Below are 14,896 nucleotides of genomic sequence, written 5' to 3'. Positions count from 1 at the left end.
TTGAAAAATGGAGTGGATTCACACTGGTTTAGATAGTGTGACAAGACATCTAGTCTTGGAAATTCACAGAACAAAGCTTAGAAAAAGAGAAAAAAAAAAACCCTCTTGCAAACAGTACTGTGGGTAACTGTAAGGATGAAGATGAAACTAACTGTGCTGTATTACGGAGCAGAACAAACAACTGTAGAAGAGCAGCACAAGCCCATTACTAAAACTTCTTTCTCTAAAGGAATGACTCAAAGCTCTTAAAATCAACAAAATTAAAATTATATGTATTCCCACATTCAGTGGGTCTGACCCCGACTCATTCAGCACTGTGAATACATGCCAGAACAAGCTGCAGTCAATAAAAGCCTTCCCACACCACACTGTTCAGCAAGTTTCTGAGCAAGCTCAAAGGGAAATACTAACTATTCCAGGACATTTATTTGGGACAGCCAGGCAAACCTTGCCAGCATATAGCCCTATGCCCTACGCTCCCTCTGTGAAGCAAGAGGACAGACACCCACACCCTCAAACTAATTACTAGGTTGGCATTCCCTGGTCTCCTGCAGTCATCCCAGCAAAAAGTCTCTTCCCTGAAGCAGCGTGGGATCACTCTGCCTTCACATGATGGACAAAGTGCCTCTGCGGCAGTATTTGGAGCTTGCGGGGGAAGCTTTTCTTACTGCTGCTTGCAATGCTGACCAATTTTGAGACGCTGGTGGTTTTGGCCTTGGGTTTACAAAGGCCTGGGCAGAGCAAAAAGGTAAAAGGTCTAATCCATTTGCACTGTGAAGGAGTTTCAGGCTAAAACACTCATAAAGCCAGGGAAGCAGTGTAGAATAAAGGACTGTCTCCTCTCTGGGATATACTAGTAAGATATCTCTAGAAAACAGAGAACTTTATAGGAAAAACAGTTCCCTACTGCGTATCTTTAGCTTTCCGCTATAAGCAATGGTCTTACAGCTTACCTACCTATCGTTTCAAAAAGCACCCCAAAATTTCATCCGATTCTAACTGAAGTTAAAATGACTGCACATCAAATTTAATTGGCTGGCGCAACTATAAATGTCTAGGGCACTGCCTGAACCAGACATTTGTTTCAGGGCTGAGCGCCACAGTTAGATCCAAACATCTGTTGGGCAGCCAGGCCAACACATACAAAGGTGTTCATTAATTACCCTGAGTTAGCTGGAAGCCCATTATGTGAGTCAAAACTGGACCATTAACTCTAGACTGGAAAATCCTTGAAAATTTCATGAGCCATTGTAGCCAAAAGTGAAAGTTGTTTAGCCAGATCTTATTTCTATCGTGGTGGACAGTAACTTGGGCTTTTTGCTTAAGCTCAGGCTAATCTATATTTCCTGAGAAATAGGCTTTCTTTGCACAGTTATACATAACCAATTTAGATCAGTCAATTCTGCTCCAGTTGCTTTAAAAGAAGGCCATGAAATGACATAAAATGAAACAGTATTTTTAGCAGTTTCAGCATTAAACTGTTGTCAGAGTGCAGACAGCTTCTTTGACATCACGTAGTTTGCTGGTGGATTTCTTCTCGATGTGTATTTAGGTTTTCACCTTCTGGCTGAAAGCATCTATCACACATAACAATCCAGGCTGAACTCAGGCTTCAGGAAATATCCTACCATGCAGGTCAAATGTAGCTTTCTAAATATCTATCTCAAGTGACTTAGAATATTACTTTGACCTGAAAACTCAAATCTTTTGGGACTTCCTCTAGTACACAAATATTTTCAGAGATATACTCCCTTCATATTTAATATACTAATTCCTATTTCTGTCATATACTTTCTCAAGAGACACAAGAATTAGATACACATACACACATGCAAATGCATATACACATTAATAAAACCCCTAGATCTGTCAGCAACACTACTTTTCAGTACCTGACTGTGGTTTTGATGCTATTTTTTCACTATGTCTCCTGACTGTGCTTTTCAGAACAATTCAATTGACCCGTCAACTCACAAGGAATCTTTTTGTTGATGGATAGCAAATGATTGGCAACCTTCTTGAGTACATGGTCTGAATTTAAAAAGCATCAAAACTCAAAACTGAGTAAGAAGCAAGATAGTAATGAAATCTTTAGAACTTAAAGCAAAAGCAATGTATCTAAGAACAGATCAGAGCTGAGCTACTGTCAGAAAACAGCAGCTCTTATCCCTGGATGTTGAGGTTAATTTTAATTCTTTTCTCTAACCTTATTAAAAATTGCAAGACTTTTTATAGTGATTGTATAGCTGTGTTTAAAACTGTTCAATTAACTGCAGGGATGAGCAGGAGTGAGGTGGCTTGATCTGCTCCCACAGGGCTTCCCCTCCATATTTTAGAACTTCTGATGCCAATGACAAATGCCTTCATCGCTCTCACACCAGTCTTTCCAAGTAGATTTACTCTGCCGGACACCTTGCAGCAAGGCAGTAGCTTGTAATGCCTTGCTTACACTGGTGATGTCTCCTAGAGAATTTATGTCTGCAATAACTCTGATGAGTCATTGTTTTTAATGGGGAAACAAGAGTTCAAGAACATTTAAGCTTAGTCTTCGGGGTATCCAACAGATGTTGCTCTCAGTGCCTCTCACGAGGTACAGGGGTCTTCCTCTTTGTTCATAGGCATTAGATATTTTTTTTCTTTTTGCCTATTCTTAAAGGAAAGAAGAAAAAGAAATGCAGCTCTTTAAAATTTGCAGGGAGTTATTTCACGAAGTGTGAGAAACATTATTAGTCATTTTTGTTACAGGGAGATCCAGAGGTCACTGCAGGACCTACTGTGTGTACAGGAAGAGACTGTATCAGCCTCTGAGTAACAACAGACTGAAGAAGAACCCAAAGTGATGGAGAGAAAACCTTGCTATTATTTCCTTTTGAAAGAAAAGAAAAGTAAGGCAACCTATCCAAAGTCACGCTTTTGTGCAACAGTCAAGTCTTGAGCAGACCACTCAGTTCCAAGTCCGTCGCGAACAGACTCAAACCTCGGAACCATTAGAAAAGAAAAGTCCAATTATTAATCTGTTTTTTGTCACTTTGCCAGCCCTCTTCCAGTGTGGCACAAAGCATTTGGTGCTTTGTGTGTCCTTCTTTTGGGGCAGTCAGTTAACTGGGTCTATTCCTCATCTCTTTTTAAAGATGTAGGCCACGGCTTGATAAAGCTTCCAGGTATCTTTTTTCCTGCACTAACATGTTTCCTCTTTCCTCAGTTTATGCGTGCATCTCTACACCAAGAATGACACATTTGTATAACTAATCACAATGCAGCGTGTTCCTTTGATGTCATACCATGACCAAGCTTAGGTGTCTTTAATCTTTTTATGCAGTCAATTCACCATCACTAACAGCAATTGAATAACTGAAAATCTAGATAATATCAATGCTAGATGATACTAGTGCTGAGACACTTTGGTGACCAAGAAGAGGTTGTTCGACTCATCAGGATTGTTACCTTTACAGCCCAGATTGATTGATCCAAAGGATGAAAAAGTTTAAAACAGAAACCATCCTTTTTGGAGGGTCTCTCGATCAGCTCACAAGAATGGAGCAAGATTGTCCCAACCCACTGTCCGTTCTTTGGTGTCTTATAAATCAGCAGCACTCCCGGTTTCAGAACACACCACAGCTTGGTCCAACTCTTCAGAGTCCCACGAATCTGGAGGGAAGCAGGGAGAGAACAGAAAGTTGCATTTATGTTGCTCCTTGAAAGAAAACCAGTATTTATTCAATACGTATACAGTACTTTCAATACGTGTTTCTCCTAAGGCCACACTACGATACACTTCCTTAGGAAGATACACTGCATTATCTGAACAGTCTTAGGGATCTCATAGCAAAATCTCAGACCTTGTAAATCTGGCTATCAGAATCTAGTCTTCATATTTTTATTACTGGCTTAGTGTTAGCAGCTTGCTTAATTTTTGAAGCAACCAGCACTGCGGGCCCATGTGAGAGTGATTTGTTAATAATCATGGAGGACAGACCAATTAGAACATTGCATAGAAAAATGTTATTGCTAGTCTAACTTGACTTTTAAGTCATTTTAATACTGTTCTGCAGAACAGAGCTATTAATGGGTTTTGTCAAATACCCCATTTTTAAAAGCAGCTTCTCCAGCTGGTTTACTTCTCTATCAAGTTCAATGCACACTCTCTCTTGTATAGAAGACATTAAATCTGATAGCGTATATTCAAGATAACAGCTTTAAGAATGGGGAAGTTTCTCAGTAAGGTTACATTTTGCCTAAGGTCTTTTTGACTTCAACTTACATAGGCCAAACCTCAAGTCTTACATCGGTGCTCTGTTTTTGTGGCCCAGCATCATTTGTTGCTGAAGCAGAAATTTCCAGCCACAGCACAAATGCAACAGGTATTTTGTATTTAAAAAAAAAACCTCAATATTTATCTATCTTCTACACTAAACATTATGAAACATTTTGTTGCCAATGTAATTTCTCAATAAACCATATACATGTCACTTTTCTGGCCTCTAATACTGATCGTAGAATAATGTTGGAGGTTTTTTACACTGGTCAAATGCAATTGTACGGTTTCATGAAATCCCTAAATTACTTTTTTTTTAGTTTTTAAGGGCTACTTGTTTGGTGATGTTTGGAAATTAAGTTTTGCTATAAGAAAAGGGGCAACCAATTCACTACTAGTTGAGAAGACTAAATGGCCCCAAATGAGGAGAAAAACAGCGGTGAAAGGTAACATTTCTCAATGTCAACCCAAATTTATTTTGCCACATATGAAGTCTCAGGACTTCAATGAGAAGCTGTCACTAGTTGAGCCTTTGCACAAGGAGAAATTACAGTTGTCGTCGGGTCCAATATGTTTCATTCTGTGCTGTGACAACATAAAATTCAACTGTCAATAGAACAAGCTGTATCTGCCCATTTCCAGGCTGTTATTCTGTCTATTCCCTCTTCAGTACAAAAACACATCTATGGGAAGAGGCCAGCAGGCGCTTTCAGAGAGGAAGAAAGAAACATCATCACTTCCTTTTGTGCTATGCACTTTTTGAGACCTTGTCACTACTTAAGGATATGGACTAGATGGATTGAGTTAGTTTAAGATGAAAAGTAAATACTCCCCATAACTCCACTTTCACAGCTTTACAGCAACTTCAACTCAAAATTATTTGATCTTGCTTCACTCAAAAAAGTGCTAGTGCATAAGTCTCAGACACATCAAGTATTTCTCACTTATTTTTTTCCTACAGCCTCAGGAGCAATGGTCTGTATGAAATACCTTCAGCCAGTCTGCTGTGATCACTACACTGGGATCCTTCAAAGCACTGAAGAGTTGTTTGGTAGCCCTTTTCTTCTCCTGTCTGTAATTTTTTTTTTGTACCTGGTTCGGAACAGAGAAAATATAGCAGCTGTAATCATGGCCTCTTTTGGGGGGGAAAGAACACAATGCATTAAGGACAGCTATGTATAGCACAGCTAGAACATGACCCAGCACAAGTTCCCCAGAAATGAGCACAAGGAAGAACAAAAACATAACAAGATAGCAGGCATTTTCTTTGCTCCTCAAGTTCCACTAAACATAATGTAATTTGGCTTTTCCTTGGGGGAAATGGAAAGAGGCTGAACACCCCAGTCCTCCTCAAATTAAAGAGATTAAATCTAATTTCATCCAAAGCAAATTATTTATTCTTTTGGTTTGGTAGACAAACAGGTGTTCAAGCAATAATTTGTTCAGATTGCCTAGACATACCCCTCCTAACAAGACCAATGAAGGATTACAACCCTCTTGAGGTGCCTAATGGCTCTGAAATTTATGAACAGAGTGAAATAATTACACTGATTTGTTCTGTTTGCAGTATATAATCTAATCCTGAATATAAAGCCTGTAAATGCCCTTGGCATACAATGACTCCTAGAAGAGTCGGAGGCTTCTCTGGGTCTTGGGAAATGACTCAGAGTAGCTCCCAATGGTTTGTTTGGAAGGTACTACTTGTTTTGTAAAGGAAAGTCAGCTGATGCTAACTTGGCTGCTTTGCACATACCTTCAGTGTTTCCTTCTTTGTGAATTTGGCTGTGGGAGACACACACTCTTTGTCAGACCCATTGCAAAGCTTATATTCGATCTAAAAAAAGGAGAGGGGGAAAAGGAATGTGTTAACATGACGACGTTCAAGCTGTGTTCTAATGACGAGTCATTTATATCTTCCAGAAATCCATGAAAGAGCTGATTGCAGACTTCAGCAGCAAAACACCAGGCAGGTGCAGAAAACGCATATTTGCAGTGCACTACAAACTTCCTTTTTATAATCATAGTTGAAAAATTCCCCACCAAATTTTCTTCGTATTTCTCCTATGCAGACATTACTCTTGGTAAATTAAACTAAAATAAACTAAACTAAACTAAACTAAACTAAAATAAAATAAAATACCCAAAAGAACCAAAAGTCCTATGTGTATTCCCAACTTTGAAAACTAAATGCCTACCTCTTTTCAGATCTGAAAGCATTTCAATTACCGGAATAAAAATTATGGGGAAGCTGTTATAGATCTTTCAGAACCAGACTCAACATTGGCGATACGTTGCCCTAGCTGAAATATCCAGAAACATGAGTGGGCAAGAAATGACCTAATCATGTTACAGATAATACAGGAAATAATCATCATCTTGGCCTTGAGAAGCAAGGCAAAAGATACACAGTCACTTCAAATCATGTTTGATACTGTCAGTGCTGTTTAAATTCATCTTCAGAGGCTGCAGCTCTCATGATTGTGCTGATGGGCTGAAAAAATGCTTTACTTCTGTTAGACATGGTCACAATATTACTGTTCCCAAAATAATGAATGCTTAGAGAGTATAACTCCCTGGAGCCCAACTCACGACAAGAATCACTACTTGGATAGGTACTGTCAGCAAACTATCCAAAACTTGGGGAGGGTTAATGGCATGAGAAGTATGGTACAGTCTGGACTCCGCTACTTTTTATGTGACCTTGGGGAAGTTACTTTTTCTTTTTCTTCCAACCTTTCATGTGTCTGATGCATTCAGACTGTGATCTTTTGGGGTCAGGCACTGTCTCTCCGACTTATGCATGAGAGTTTTATAAAAAAGTTCAGCCCTTGGCCACCTTGATTTAATGGGTATGACACAAAAATGAACTGAACTAAGGAAAAAATGTATCAAATGTAGTTCCCATTTATAAATTCACTGTTATGATGTGAAACAAAGCCACTGGGCTCTCAGACTTTCTCTCCTGTATGTCATGATTTGATGTAATTGTTCTACAGCGCCTTCAGTTTTGAGAGACCCACTTCCCTTTTCCCTCCCAGTGACACAGAAACCTCGCTGGCTAGTACAGCCACAAACCATGCTGAACGTTAGTGTGAGCAGGAAAATATTTAGTGACAGCCAGATCAATTCCTCTTCCCACGACTTAGATAAAAACATGCAAATACATGACCACAGCAAACAGGCCATCAACTAGGCTTTGCAGATTGTGGGAGGAGCAAAAATGGGAGATAAGGATGCATGTTCAACTGAGTAAAACTCTGTCTGGATGACACAGGATTAGAAATTAGGGGCAGAAGGTTCAATTTGCAACAGACCCAGTGTCCCTGTAAAGCCTATTACTTGTTCTCACATATGCTTATAGTAGTCTTTCACTAAAACCAGAAGTACACTTGACACTTAAAAATAGAGAAATGAAAACTCTGTGATGGCTCATAAAGACCAGTGAAGCCCCTGATCTGACTTTACAGTTTACAAGTCAACTTGGCACTGGATCCACTCAAAGAAAATGCCAGCTCTAGACTCCTGCAAACTATTCAATATTTGTCGGTTTTGTTTTAACAGAAAGCTAAAGCTGTCTCCTCTACCTGCAATGCAGTCTGATGCATATTCTGTATTTCTGCACGTGGGACTTCACTGTAAAAACACAAGATTTACGGTGGCGACTGCTGCACAGATACAACATCTGAGCAGAGAATTGTGCCCACAGGGTCTTTGTCACATTTCAAAGGGCAGTGGGTAGACATTTGGGAGATATGCTATAAGCTTTTCTTTTAAGGAAACATTTCTAAGTGCTTAAATGTCTCCAAGCAAGAATCCTTCAGAATTATTAGGAGATTATGCTTTCATGATTCGAGATGCATGTCGTCTGAAACTGGTCAGAAGAATTCTCTCCTTTTCTCCCAGTTAGCAGGGAGAATGTCCTGTCCTTGAGATACAATTATGAGACAACTGTTTATTGGGAATTTCACTCCCTCCAGCCCAAGAGATCATACGCAGACAGAAACACTGTGTACTAGCCCTCATTAGCCGCACGAGAAGCAGGAAAGGCACAGATGTCCCCAAGATCCTAGGAAATCCTGCTCAGGTGTCTGCAAAGCATCAGGATATAATGAATGCTTTTTGCTTAGCTAATTAAAGCAAGCTACAGTCACTTGTTGTCTAGACAATTACATTTTAACACTTACATAAAGAATAAAATCTTGGCCCCTAAGCTCACTTGGCTCGAGGAAATTTACTTGAAGGTGAATTCAGAAAGCCTTCCAACAACTGCTGCAAACCGTGCAAACCTGATCCCTAAATCTGCTGCTCGGGGGGAACCAACGTTAACTCAGTCAGAGGTGCTTTCACTGCGCTATGAGCCACACCTGCCTCCTCCTTGGAGTCTCTCTGGGTCATGCTAAAAACAGAATTAAAAAACCACAAGACTTCAAACCTGTGACATTTATAAAGACAGACATTGATTCTGCCTTTTCAAGAGACCTGACTCAGAGCTGCATGACCAGAGACATCTCACACCCAATGACAGCCAATACTGCTATGCATGGTATAAAGTTGTAGCACAAAACAGTGTATGACGGGATAATCTCCCCTTACACCACCATAGCCTTTAGGAGCTCAATAACTACAGCAAAACTTGTCTGAAATCATTACAAACCTGTCTTTCACTGGGTCAAAGCAGCTGGATTAACAGCCTTGGAGCCTGCTGCGGTGGGCTCCTGAACTGCTGTGCTGCTTCCTTCAGGCACTACCTCCCCCATGTCTGAGCTGCGTCCAGCTATGCTGAATTTGCTAACCTTGCCTGTAAAGGGAAACACGGCCACAGGGATGGTCCACGCTAAGACAGGGTTAAGAATGGATGAGAAAGAAGCAGTAGCATAAGTCCCTCACTGCCTGCGTAAGACATTCTGGGCACGGGAAAACAAATATCTGTGCTGCCGTGTCCCAAAACCCCTGATGTACCAGCTGCGTGATGGATAGCACAGCACCCCGAGATGGTTGTAAAATGACCAAGCTTTATGAAGAGAGAGAAAATTTTACTAAAACCAATCCATGGAGAAGTTTTCAGATGTGCCTGACCTGGGACTTCTGTTTTCAGAAATTTGACGCTGTACCCCAGTTACTTTTTTAAGGAGGCAAACTGATTGCTTTTGTCTGCTGGCTTTGCTTCTTGTTGTGCTGATAAAGATGCACCATCACAGATCCTAAACAGCAGTTTGCTTGTAGGTGATCATCAGGTCTACAGAATGAAAAGCATCGCATTTCTGTGTTTAAAGTTCCTGCCTTTTCACAGGAAAGGTGGGATTTAAAGTCCCAGGAGTGAATACCATAGGTCCCCATGCTGCTGATTGATAGCAACGTACAGTTCCTCCAGGTTTAACCTAAGTGACTTGAAGTAAAACGATTTCACGTTTTGCCATGAATCTGTCTTAATAGTTTTGATTGTACCTCGTGGCATGTATAAAATTCAGTAAATCTGTGCCATCAGCTCTAAAGATCCCTAAGACACAGCAGGGCCTTACATCGCTAAGACCCACCAAGAGCATTTAATGATGTCCTTCTATTGACCCACCTTTCTCAGCCTGGCACAAAACTAAGAGAAGCCATTTGTCATCACAGCAAGTCTTTCAAGGACACTGGGATAACGCTTGTGCAGGATATCAGAATCTGGCCCTCTCTCTCTGCAGCAACACATGAACCACATTAACCAGAGATGAGACTTTGTACAATGAGAGGGTAGGGAATTGGTGTCCTTTATAAAATTAAAAAAACCCACTGGAATATTCTGACAAGAAAGCAAGGGATGTTTTCCATATATTGGTTCTCATAATTAAAACAAGGGAAGACTGTTAATCTGCCAAAAACTTTTATCGGGGCATGCAGCAGCACTTGCATGGGTAGGAAACTGTTGTCCTTTAGTTCTCTAACTAAATCTGTCCTTTCCAGGACGGAGTGATGACCTTGCCAGCTGATGATGGGCTGTGCTGTACTCAGAGAAATACTCTTTATCCCAGTTAAGTTTCTATTCTCTTTCATCTCCGTCATGTAGCTCTGGACATCCACCGCCAATTGTTAGCAGTTATGACAATACTCTTATACTTCTCCTAGTCTTTGTGAGAGAGCGTACAGAGTCCTCACAATAGTGCTATTCTCATCCAGTGTCTTTTTCGTGACTTCATTTCCAAGAGGAACAAAACCACTTCACAGATAAACAGTCTGTGATCGACTCTGATGTGGGGGATGCCAGCCCATCAGCATGCCGTGCCTTGGATAACAGCAAGAGGAATATCCTGTTGTTTAACGCAAACAATCCTTGCTGCACAGGACGAACACAAAAAAATACGTAATGAGAGACAAATAGACAGAATAATTCCAAATGAGAAACATTTAAATAAAATCATTCTCAAGCTGTGGCCTGCAAGTTAACAGCAGTGACAGCTTACAAGTCACTCTTTTTTCTTCTTTGCATCCAAATGAGGGAAAGACGAAATCAGATGGGAATTTGAAGGCAGAACAAAAGTAGCTGGGGTCACAAGTTACGTTTCACAAAAGCAAAAATAGTCTTCGCATGGGAGACATGTCCTTGCTCACATGTAACTTCCCCAGTATCTTTTCCACATATAATTGTGACAGATCTGTATCACTGCAGAAATAAAAGAAATGAAACAAAAGTTCCCGAAGTAGTATAAACACTATGGAAAAGCTGGCTTAACATTAGAAGTGAAGAGCTCCTTATTACTGATGTGAATATTCACAGATATCTCAACCACATTTAAACAATTTTGTTTTCAATTTACTATAAGCAGTTCTTTTTAAAAACTTTTTTATTTTGTTGTGAATTAACAGCTCATCCAAAGGACAGTAGAGTCAGGGAAACAATTCTTACTGACAAACAAGCTTTGCATTAGGAAAGGTTACCCTTCAGTTAATATGCTGCTTTACAGCAAGTTGAATAATCTCCACCTAAAACTTTTTAGTTTGCCAAAAAAACCCAAAAATCCCTTTTATTTCAACAATGTTACAAAGACACAGCAACTGTGTTTACAACACTGAAATAGCCTGATGATTAGTGCAAATTGAAAAGCCTGTAGAAATAAATAGCTGACATGACAGCAATATCTGGGGAAAATCATCGCTGAAATTCAGCTATCCAAGCAACTCCAAATATCAAGTTATATTACTGTTTAGTGGAATGCTTTTCTCCATTGCGTCAGATTATAGTAATTAAAGAAAAAGTCACAGACCTCATGGGATTTCTATTTGATCATTTAAGTGTGCCTTTCATGGGAAGAATGCTCTGCAAATTTAGAATATTTAAAGAACATTTTAGGCGAGATGGGAAGTTGTGCACCCAGAAAAATGCCGTTTCACATGACTGATACAGTTGTACTGCTAAGCAGAAATCTGAAGCAAAGCTTTGCTTTCCCCTCTAGCTGTAGGCACAGCTTTTGCTCCTAGACTAAGATTAAACAAACGAAGAAGGTGAGAAAAGAAAAACAATTGGGCTTTCAGCTTAAAATATGCTTTGCTAAATTGTTTAATAAATCATGTCAATTTTAGCACCTCCATTTACCCTCATCTCTCCCATCCGAAACACTAGAGTAAGGAATTATGATCACCAGTGACCCAAGGTGACACGATAGGACTGCTGTGGCTTATCCAAAATTATAAATTTTGAGACTTCATTTCTGGAAGCGAACAGTTACTACTGTGTACATTCCCCTCTGTGAGGCACCTGGGAGTTTCAGGGCTTTGATGCACCTACAGAAATTAGGGATGCTCCATGTTTCCCACCTCACCGTGCAAAATCCCTCCCCTCTTTTATGTGATTTTCCCAGGATACTCCAGGCTACATCTCTGCTCACTGTGGACAACTGTGATTACCCTAAAATGCTGCACATGGAATTGAAGAAGCAAGGTGTACCTGAGCCAGGGCACAGGAACTGAGTGCAAGACTTGGCAGAGAAAACTGGCTCCAAAATAATTCCATCCACAACATCGACAGCATAAAGTATGGTAATGAAAAACCATCAAGGGCCCAGGTAAGCATAACACCACCCGTAAGGGCCAAATTCTCCTATAACGCTGTGCTTAGCACACACAGGGAACGTTTCGCTCCTGAGCCTCTCTGAGGTGATTCCTGCAACGTCTGGATCTCTCTGACAACTGATTCTTCGGTCTGCTGGCTAAGGGAGAACAGAGGGAAAGGCACCCTTGTAGGTTGCCAGAGTTGTGAATGATCTTTTATCATAGTCCCAAACGTAACCATGGCTGGAATTAACTCAGAGGTGAAAGAGCACGATTCACGAGACTAGAAGGATGAGCATAAGACAGCATAGGAGTTGTAGCTTAAATCTCAAGTGATCAGTATGAGCTGTTTCAAACTACTTTGCAGCTAAAATAAATTTCTAGCAGCCACTTAGATTTACATTTCAGATTACAAATCACAGATCAAGACTTGAACAATTCAGGCATGTGGAAAAACTCATGCACGATGAACCAAGAAATCTAAGCTTTGCCCTCCCATACGTCATATAACTGTGCACACAACAGCCACGCTCCTACAATGTGATAATTATAAGACTTCATTGTGACATTACTGGAGGACTGAAAAGAGTAAAGTACCACTGAGCACCAGCTTCAAGATTTTTCTGACTGTCCCTTAAAATACACTTCAATTCTTTGAGGCTCTGCATCCATATCACGCCAGCGGCTCCCCAGCCAGCAGAATAAATCGGTAGCATAGGAAGGGAAGAAAGAGAAAATGCAACACTGCATACTGCAATAAAAGGTACTTTAAGTACTACAATAAAAGGCACTTAACAGTGCTGAATGAGGCACAAAATGAGAGAAGGGTATCTCCTGTCACTATCAGGCGCGTGCTAACTGTACTAGCTGGCTGCAGAGATGAGCTTCAGGCTTAGAGACACTTCTGTGATATTTTCACACCCCACTATGAGCACTGCTGCCAGAAAACAAGGCTAAAGTGTTTTTAAAAAGAGAGAAACTAATATGAGAAACAGTCTGAAATAAATAAGCTAATGATTTTATTTTTCCTTGAAAAGGGAGATGAAAGAGACTCCACTTAAAAAATGAAATAGGAGAAAATATGCTGCAGGGAAAGTTAGCAATGTCATACGTAACTGAATTGTGCCTTAAATTTGTTTTAATAAAATCTGGGGTGAGAAGCCACATCTGAAATCAGAAATATATATTGCTAAGAACCACACAAACACACTGAAAGGAAATGTTCCAGCATCAAATATTTTACTGTCTGTACAGATAGTACAATCGGGATGTGTTCACACCTCAGATATAGACTGGGAGTCCATTTATGAGCACAGGGTAGTGTGGTTGCAGTTAAATGGCTTCAGAGCTCATGAAGAAGTGAAACAGAAAGGCAATTAATCTGCCTGGGGAAATGCAGGGACTCCAAGTCAGAGCTGGGAATTCAAGGTCCCCTAAGCCCCAGTCCAGGGATTGAATCACTGCACTGACTTTCTTTCTCAGTACTGGGTGAAAAGAGTCAGTGTGGTATGGTACATCAAAATAGTGCTGCTGAAGGAACACTGATTTCCAACAAGGTTTGTTATATCCACTGTGCCAAAAGAAGGGTAAGTATTAGTGGCACGGATCTGCTACCTAGAATATTTACTTTTGAATCCATTAATTAAATCTGCACACCCTACAGTTTGGTTTCTAAAAATTATCTCCCTCCTGCTATCAGGAATCTAAACATGACCCAATTAGCACACACTCCTTCCTTTGGTTCAAGTAGGTGGAACCGCTATTTATTTTTAAACTGAAATACTGTGACAGATCCCTACTTACAGTTCTGGACGCCAGACAGGAAGGTTTCATTTTATAGCCTTAGAGCTAAGTGAATATGAAAAATGAAATAGTAAGCAAACTGACTACCAGAGAAGAACAAGTCAGTGTACAACACAGCGAGACAAAGCAGAGTGAAGTGAGAATGACAGGCGCTACAGCACAGGTCCAGTGAGGCGGAAAAGTCTCTGAATCAAATATCATGTGCCTAAGCAGAACACTCAGGCAGGAAATAGGCCTAGCTCTGGCCCATTCAGTACCCAAAGCAATTGCCTGCGACACTGCAAGTGAGCAGGCAAGTTGAAGTTTGGCGTTTTGGGGTCCTTGCATCTGTTTTTAGTCCATTGATGTTTCAGAGCAATTTTGACTATTCTAAAGTCAAAGTCTTGGGTTGGTGAAAGCAAAACTCATGTCCAGGTTCAGGCCCCCATTTGTTTTGAATCACAAATCTGATGCAGTTGTTTTGCCCTGTGCATTTTCTCTTATCTCTCCTTAACAACTGTGCTTGACACTGTCACGGAGAGACCCACCAATGCCTCCCCAGGTGCACACAAAGCATGGCAGAAATCTAGGTGGGCACCCAAATGCTCCAAGGGTGCTTCTCTTTTCAAAAACACACCTGTAGGTGACTAAATAGCAAGGCAGGCCCTGAGGCTGGGAAAGCACAGCTGAGCCATGCTCTTACCCAGCTACCTCTCATAAATACATTCCTACTCTTGCGCTCATCCTGTAACTCAGAAATCAAAGTCCCTTTTGGACAGCATTTCAGTGCTCTGAGTTGTCCTGTCCAGAAGAAGTCCTTCTTCTTTACATTGC

General features: G+C 40.6%; 1 protein-coding gene across 6 annotated transcripts in view; it reads right to left on the bottom strand.

The window, feature by feature from the left end:
* OSBPL5 (oxysterol binding protein like 5) overlaps positions 1–14,896 on the bottom strand; it is a 140,940-nt gene that overhangs the window by 42,341 nt on the left and 83,703 nt on the right. For all 6 annotated transcript variants that reach the window (XM_054199326.1, XM_054199330.1, XM_054199328.1 and 3 more), the window contains 3 exons: positions 6,009–6,089; positions 5,246–5,347; positions 3,445–3,648 (listed from right to left, as the gene is read on the bottom strand). In XM_054199326.1, the coding sequence (XP_054055301.1) occupies positions 3,445–3,648; positions 5,246–5,347; positions 6,009–6,089 (387 nt within the window). The remainder of the gene's footprint in view (positions 1–3,444; positions 3,649–5,245; positions 5,348–6,008; positions 6,090–14,896) is intronic.

The sequence above is a fragment of the Rissa tridactyla genome, chromosome 4 (assembly GCF_028500815.1).
Source record: "Rissa tridactyla isolate bRisTri1 chromosome 4, bRisTri1.patW.cur.20221130, whole genome shotgun sequence".
Lineage (NCBI taxonomy): Eukaryota > Metazoa > Chordata > Aves > Charadriiformes > Laridae > Rissa > Rissa tridactyla.
Note: the sequence above shows the minus strand (reverse complement) of the source record. Positions and strands in the feature narration are given on the sequence as shown.